Source organism: Echinops telfairi, unplaced genomic scaffold, assembly GCF_000313985.2.
Source record: "Echinops telfairi isolate 266 unplaced genomic scaffold, ASM31398v2 ScPeMD7_7417;HRSCAF=8455, whole genome shotgun sequence".
Classification (NCBI taxonomy): domain Eukaryota; kingdom Metazoa; phylum Chordata; class Mammalia; order Afrosoricida; family Tenrecidae; genus Echinops; species Echinops telfairi.
Window position 1 is genome coordinate 6,101,619 of NW_022111317.1, and position 7,260 is coordinate 6,108,878.

General features: G+C 61.6%; 1 protein-coding gene across 1 annotated transcript in view; it reads left to right on the forward strand.

Annotated features, from left to right (window-relative positions):
* The window catches only part of NRXN2 (neurexin 2), a 99,519-nt gene that overhangs the window by 83,801 nt on the left and 8,458 nt on the right, over positions 1–7,260 (forward strand). The window contains exon 17 of the mRNA XM_045297180.1: positions 2,642–2,823. Coding sequence (XP_045153115.1) covers positions 2,642–2,823 — 182 coding nt within the window. The remainder of the gene's footprint in view (positions 1–2,641; positions 2,824–7,260) is intronic.

Consider the following 7,260-nt stretch of genomic DNA (forward strand, 5'->3'; position numbering starts at 1 on the left):
TGGCCGCTGTCCCTCGCCACCGCTGGAGCTGCGCCCACGAGGCCGGGTTTTGCGGCCTGGCTTTGCGCGCACAGCCATGTTTCCGGCGGGGCTCGCGGCTCCCGTCGGGGGGTCGGCCGCGCCCCTGTGGGACTCCTGTCTTTGTGCCTGTCTCCTCCTGGGACTGTGGGGTGCAGGACGTGTCTAGGGGGTCCCCTGCGCGCCCGCTGTGCTTTCTCTGGGTCCTGCCTGCACCCCAGGCACTCTCTGGGTGCAGACAGGGACTTGGGGGAGAGGGCGCTCCAGGGTGCTGCGTTCTTGCGTGGGGGCGGGGGAGTGAAGAACAAGGATCGCCATTCCCTGGACCCAGGCGATTTAGTGGAAGGCTTCAGGTAGCCGGGGCTTCTTTCCGCTGGTCCCAGGGCCCAAGAAGCCCACGGGCCGGCCCGGGAGCCCCGGGAAGGCGAGGCTGTACCTCTGGCCAAGGGAGGGGCGCTCTCAACCAGGTGCGGCCACTCAACAACTCCGTCCCCCACCCCTAAAATTTGGACCCGGAGCCTAAGAGTGGAGGGGGAAGGGAGGACCTGGGTCTTACCGTCGTCATGGAAACAGATCTTTCCGGAGTGCTGCAGTGTGGGGAGTGAGGAGCCGGTTGCCCACCGGCCTGCTCCTGCCTTCTGCCCTCCCGCGGCAGGCGACCCTGCACGGGTGGGGCTGCGGCCTCCGCGCTGCATCCCGGGACCAGCCAGCTCCCTGCAGAATCCAGGGCTTCCTCCTGCCCCACTGTGCCTCTCAGGCCCCAGGGAGAGAGCCCCAGGGGCCCGGGGACCAGAGCCTGCTCCCTGGCTGTCTGCTGGGGTCCCTGGGTCTCAGCCTGTTTTCTCCCACCCTGCCTGGACAGGAGGTGGGGGCTTTCTGGGACTCAACAGGTGGGTTCATGGTTCTGTACCCCCCTTGCTGACCCAGTACTCAGCCCTCCCCTCTATTCCTCACTGGGGCCTGCGGAGGGGCAACCCTTTCCAGGGTCCGCCCCCTCTTTTGGGGGCCCAGGAGCTCCCTGAGATAGGGCTCCCTTGTCCCTGGCTACCTGAACTGGGGCCCTGTGAGGGGCTCCTCTTTCCTTGGGTGTATGCAGACACCAGGGCCCTGTGTGGCCCGCTGGTCGCCATCTTGGGGCGTATTGGGTTTGTGCTTTGAGCCAGGCTGGCATGTCCCCAAGCGTGCAGCCCCTGGAGCCCCTCTTAGCCCACTTGCTAAGCCCCCGCTGATTGGAACCCTTTTGCCTGCCCCCATATGGCCCTAAGACCTTCTCAGGACTCCTCTGCTCCCATTCTGCCTTGGCTAGGGCCTCCCTGAATGGAACCCCTCTGCTCCCCCACTTTCCCCCCACCACCCTGGTTCAGCCCTGCCTGGACTCTCTCTACCCTCCTCTACACTGCTATAGCTAAGTACCCCGTGGAACACCTTGGCTCCCCCCACCACCCTGCCAAGCTCTCCCCAGAACCCCTGTACCTCTCACATACTGCCCTGCCAAGCTCTCCCCCCTGGAACCCCTCTGCCCGAAGAAGTGCTTTGAGAGGAGTCGTCAGTCGCTAATTATTTAATTAAATATTTTATGACTCCCCCCTGCCCCGTTTCTATTCTAAAGCACACCTGAACGCACACTCCCTTCCCTTCACCGACCCTCTCAGCCTCCCAGACGAGGCTCCCTGCCCGGAAACTGGGTGACCAGCCCCCACCCCCCACCCCCAGGGAGCTCACTCAGCCGCAGGAGGGAACATGGAGACTAATGGGGTTTATTTTGGGGCTGAGATCGTTAGGGACCTCACACCCGCCCCCAGCAGCCGGATGGCGAGGAGGAGAGGGAGAGGGTGGGGTGGGGGAGGGCTGGGAGAGGGAGCCTCAGCTTTGCTCCCACCCTCCTGCTTTCTCTCACCTACACCCTTTTCTGTCCCGATCTGTCCATCTGTCTCCTGGCCTCCTCCTCCTCTGGCTGTCAGCACCCCCCACCCCCACCACGCCCTTGGGCGGGTTCCCCTTCCTGGGCCAGGCTCCAGGACACCCTGGCCTTGGGACCTGGCCTCACCCTCCCATGGAGGCATGCCCCTGGAGTGGGGGGGCGGGGGGGATGCCAGCATTCCTAGGCGGATGGGTCAGGCTTGGGTGGGGGGGATGAGGCTTGGGGAACAGCGCCTGCGGACTGAGTCTACCTTGAACCTACCCCTGCACGCCTCCCTACCCTCACTTGGACGTCTTTTCCCCTGGGTACCTGCTTGGCCCTGGCCCCCAGGAAGCACCCCTTTGCGCCTGTCACCTCTGCGACCCAGCCCGCCATCCCTGGGAGCCGTGGAGCTGGCCAGGCCCAGGCTCCCCGACCGCCCCACCTCTCTCTCTGGCTCTCCCCATCACCTCTCTCTCTTGCTGTAATTAAAGCTAGGTTCTTGATGAGGCAGCTTCATCTGTCTGCGCACGTGAACAGTCCTGCTGGGCACCCGCCAGCCAACTGCTCTCTTGGGTGGCAGGGCCTGGAGGCTGCTGGGGGAGGAGGGCCTCACAGTCGGAGCCCCGTACACCAAAGTTGGCATCCCAGTGCTCTGGCCACTGCCCAGTGAGCCTGCTGCCCTGCCTCCGAGATACCACATAGCTCTTCTTCTCTCCGCAGCTGGAACCACGTACATCTTTGGGAAGGGGGGTGCGCTCATCACCTACACGTGGCCCCCCAATGACCGGCCCAGCACCAGGATGGACCGCCTGGCCGTGGGCTTCAGCACGCACCAGCGGAGCGCTGTGCTTGTGCGCGTGGACAGCGCCTCCGGCCTTGGAGACTACCTGCAGCTGCACATTGTAAGGACCCCAGGGCCCCAGAATCCGTCCCGCCCCCTCCCCAGTCCCCTCACTGCCTCGGAGGCCGCACCTGACCTGAGCTTGCCGCCAAGCGGAGCCCTCCAGCCCCCTGTCCCATTCCATCCCTGAGTCTCCACGATGTTGGTCCGTGTCTCAGATCCAGCCCCACCTTCCCAGTCACTCAGAGACCCACCCATCTGATTTGAATATCCCCGCCTTCTCCTTGCGTCCATCCATCCCTCTGTCTCCCGATCCCCCCGGTAACCTGTAACCTGTGTTGCATGGGTGGGTAGGGGGATGCTCCTTGTTTGGTTTGGTCTGTGCTGGATTTGTTCATTTGAGTGTGGGGCTCCCATGCACGTTGAGTAAACGTAGTCATGGGATGGGCAGAGGTTATGCGTCGCCCTAGTAACCGAAAGGTGTGCCCTGCCCACCAGCTGGACCAGGAAGTGCCTGGGAGACAGGCTTGTCAGTCCCTTGAGAATCCCACGGAGCATCAACTCTAACAGTTACACAGGTCACAGTCTCACCCCACATGGCCTTCTGCCCTTGCCCAGCCCAGCTCCTTAGCCCCCACCTGGCACCTGCTGGTGCCAGCTCGCCTTCCTGGATGGGTCTCTACCCAGGGCTTCGCTTGGGGCGTCCTGCCTGCCGCTCCTCTCCGCAGTCTGGGGTGGGCGGGTGGAGTCATCCCTGTGTGGGGTGAATGATTAAGTGCTTTGCTGCCTGCTGCCGGCCCCAGGGTTGATGGTTTGAGTCCCGTCAGAGGTGGCTGGGAAGAAAGATCTGGTGGTGGACTGTCCCTAAGCCAGTCATTGGAAAGCCGGGACATCGCAGTTACACTCTGACACACGGGGAAGAGGGCCACCATGAGTTGGCACCAACTCAGTGGCAGCCAGTTTTCAGTCTTACCTCCAGGCGGGACCCTCGCCCCCATCTCCGGTCCTGCGTCAGACCTTTCCTGCTGACTTCTCAGCCTGCGGTACCGAATGGCTGACTTGTCCAGTCACTCGGCCCTGTTGGCGTTGGTGACAGCACAGAACCACGCCTACCAGGGGCATCCCCTTCATAAAGTCAGGAGGGCATTACACTAGTACCTGCACGGTCGTCCCGGGGCCACCATTTATCGGGGACCCTGAAAACAAGATCCGAATCAGAGTCCATCTTTCTTTTTTTTCTCTCCGGATCGCTTTATTGGCATATACTTCACAGATGATACATTTTCATCGTGCAATCATATTAAGATTTGTGCAGTCAGCACCACACTCCGTTTGGGAACATTTTCTGCGCATCCTCATTGCTGTTAGCTCCCCCACCCCTTGCCCCCACGGTCCCCTGCCAGGCCCCTAGGCAATTATCAATCCAGGCACCCCTTGACTTCTGACCTGGCTCCGTTTCCTCCTGCCTTGGTCTTTGGTTGAGCCCTTGTCCCCTCCCTTCAGTCTGAACTCCTGGCCTCTGACCGCAGGATCGATCCCCCCATCTCCAGCCCCTGATAGCTGCCTCCTCTCCTTCCCCTCTGGCTGCTCCTCTGAGTGTGTGCGTGGGTGGGAGGGTGGGTGAGATGAGGAGGGGCAGGCTCTATCTATGCCAGAGGGCTTGGGCTCTAAGAAGGTGGAGGTGGGAGAGGGGTGGGGTGGGGTAGATTTGGGTCTGGGCCCCCTCCCCTCCTCTTGCCTCCTGAGATAGGGATGTGGCTATAGACCCCTCTCATTACAATGCAGCTTTTGCATGGGCCTGAGAGGAGAGAGGTGTGTGACCTTGGCACCTGTGGGCAGAGCAGAGTGCAGTGCGCCTGGCAGCTAGCTGATGGCTGCACGGCCCGGGGAGGGGCACAGAGGGAGAAGGAATGGGGAGACCATGACCCAGGCCTGGGCGTGTGTGCGTGTGATAGATAGGGGACAGTGCGTGATGACCTGGGTGTGACTGTGTGGCTGGGGACCTCTCGGGCCTGGATGTGTGATGCCGGCCTGGCGTCCCTATGACATTGAGAGAGACTGTCCCGTGATTTGCTGCAGTGCACCCCCATCTCCATCAGTCCACTCTGGGTGCTGTTTCGGGGGTAAGGTGGGAGGTAGGGGTCAGCCGCCTGATGGTTCATGCATGCTGATCTTCTCTGAACATAGGGGTGGCTGTCTCTGCAGAGAGCCTGCCTTTGAATCCCCACCTGGCCACCCCAAACCCTGCCTTTGCCTGAGAGCCTTGTGCCCTCAAGGCCCTGTCCCTCCTCCGGCTTTCATAAGCCACCAGCTCAGCCTGTAGGAAGACTCAGACCAGACTCAACCCAACCCACTGCCATTGAGCGGGTTCCCACGAACTCATGGAGACCCTACAGGACAAGTAGGACTGCCCCGTGGGGTTCCCTGAGCCAGTCCATCTTTCTGGGAGCAGATAGCCTGTTCTTTTCCTTAAGGAGTTGCTGATGGGTTTGAATCTGCGGCTCCACTGTTTGCAGCCCTGTGCTTAGCACAACCAGCCACTATGGCTCCTTGTAGGATGGCTGAGTGTTAGCTAGTGTCAGGGCCACCCCAGTGGCTCCCTGGAGACAGCATGTGCTGTCTGTCTATCTGACTCTTTGGGCTTAGGGACAAGGCTCCCCTAGTATGGAGAAGAAAGCTCCCCCCACGCTCACAGTGAGGGGGAGGGGCCTCACCTGTACCAGGTGATACAGGAGCAGCCTGGGCCTGGGTGAGAAGAGAAGGGAGCTCCCCAAGGGTGGGGGATCCCAGAGGACGGGTGGGGGCCGTGAGAGAGGCCTGTTCTGATGGGAGTGCTGGGCAGCAGACGGCTGAAGCCCCCCAGGGGCAGCCCCCAGTCCCCTCGTCCCTGGTGACACATCTGCTCCCACCACGCAGCGTCATTAGCAGCTCTCGGCGAGTGGGGAGGCGGCAGCAAAATAAGAGAAAAGCAATTTGACGTTTCTAATAAAGCATCGCTCCACTTTGCCAAATTAATTTTGACTCCCATAATTATTTGCTGTAGGAGCAGCCCCGTTCTCCCCACCGCCGCCTAATGAGGTAATTGGGGAATTAGGAATTAATGACTTTAACAGAAGTGACAACTGACTTCATGGAGGGAGCGACTCTGGGGAGCTGCCTCCCCCGTAGCGCAGGCACCCAGCCCTATGCCTCCTAGGAAACCCACCTGCACGCCTGGCCCGTCTCTGCCGTGGCCCCTTGGCCACCAGTGCCAGGGCAGGCAGGAGTGTGGGGGTGGCCGGGGGGGTGGGGGGTGGTGGGGGGCGCTGCTATTCTGGATGGTGGTAGTCTGGTCCTCACGGCTGGGGGGAGAAGGTGATGCCTGTCTCCAGGGGATGGGGCTGTGGTTGGGAAGGGGGCCTTTCTAAGACTCTGTTTGGGGAGCTAGGCCTCAGTTTCCCTACTTGACAGTCTGGGTAGGAGCCCCCATGACCTACTGGTTGAGTGTTCCGATGCTAAATTGCAGGCTGGAGATGTGAACCCACAGCTGTTCTGAGAGAGAAGACCCCGCCCTCTGCTCCCAGCCTGGAGACCCCCATGGGGTGGTTCTGCTCCGTGCCAGGGGGCTTTCCCAGGCTATGGGAGGGGCACCCAGATCCGTGGGTGCAGGGTAAATAAAGGTGGCCGTGGAAGGATAAGATGTAGGTCTTCATGTGAGCCACAGCTGTGCCTCTGGGCCCCCACCCTGCTCTCTACCTGGCCTGTGGGCCACCCCAGCCCCAGGGTCACCAAGCCCCTCCGCCTGCCTGGATGCAGGTGGCAGCGGGATGGTTGGAGCGCCCAGGCTGGGTGGAGGCAGTCCTTTAGGAAGCCCCTGGGGCTAGCATGAGCTTCGGGGTTGGGCTGGGCTCTTGACTGTGTGTCTCCAAGGAGTCTGAGTGAACTTGTGTGACCACCCTGTGTGGGAGGAGGGGCTGAGTGGAGGAAGCTTGCTGGGAGGACCCAGGAAGCTGAGTTCTGGTGTGGGGCTCAGGTTTCAGCCCAGGGCCTCTTCCTTGGGGATCTGAAGATGCCCTGGTAGAGCAGGAGGGAGGGAGGTCGCAGTGGCTCTGAGGGTCAGCATCTCCAGACTAGTGGGCGAGGAGAGCACTGGCCAGGTCCCCCTAGGGCTGTGAGATTTGGCAGCATCTCTTAACCTCTCTCAGAAGCAGTTCCCACCTGGATATAATTGGGCTGCTGTGAGGAACCCCGGCAGAGCAGACATGGGAGCATCCACACGGTGGTGGTGGGGAAGCACCCCTCTAGCTCTAGCCTTGCCCAGGACCCTTCCTGGGACTGTTAGGGCCCATGTAGGTGCCCTCCCTGACTCTGGGCCACAACCCCTCTCTCCTCTACCTGTCCCTTCCCAGCCCCCTTCTGCAGCCCACCTGCTTCTCTTTCCTTGGTCAGTCCAGCTGTTCCCTTCCTGTGCCCCCCCCCCAAACACCCAGCGCAGACCTCCACACCTGTGTGCCCACGG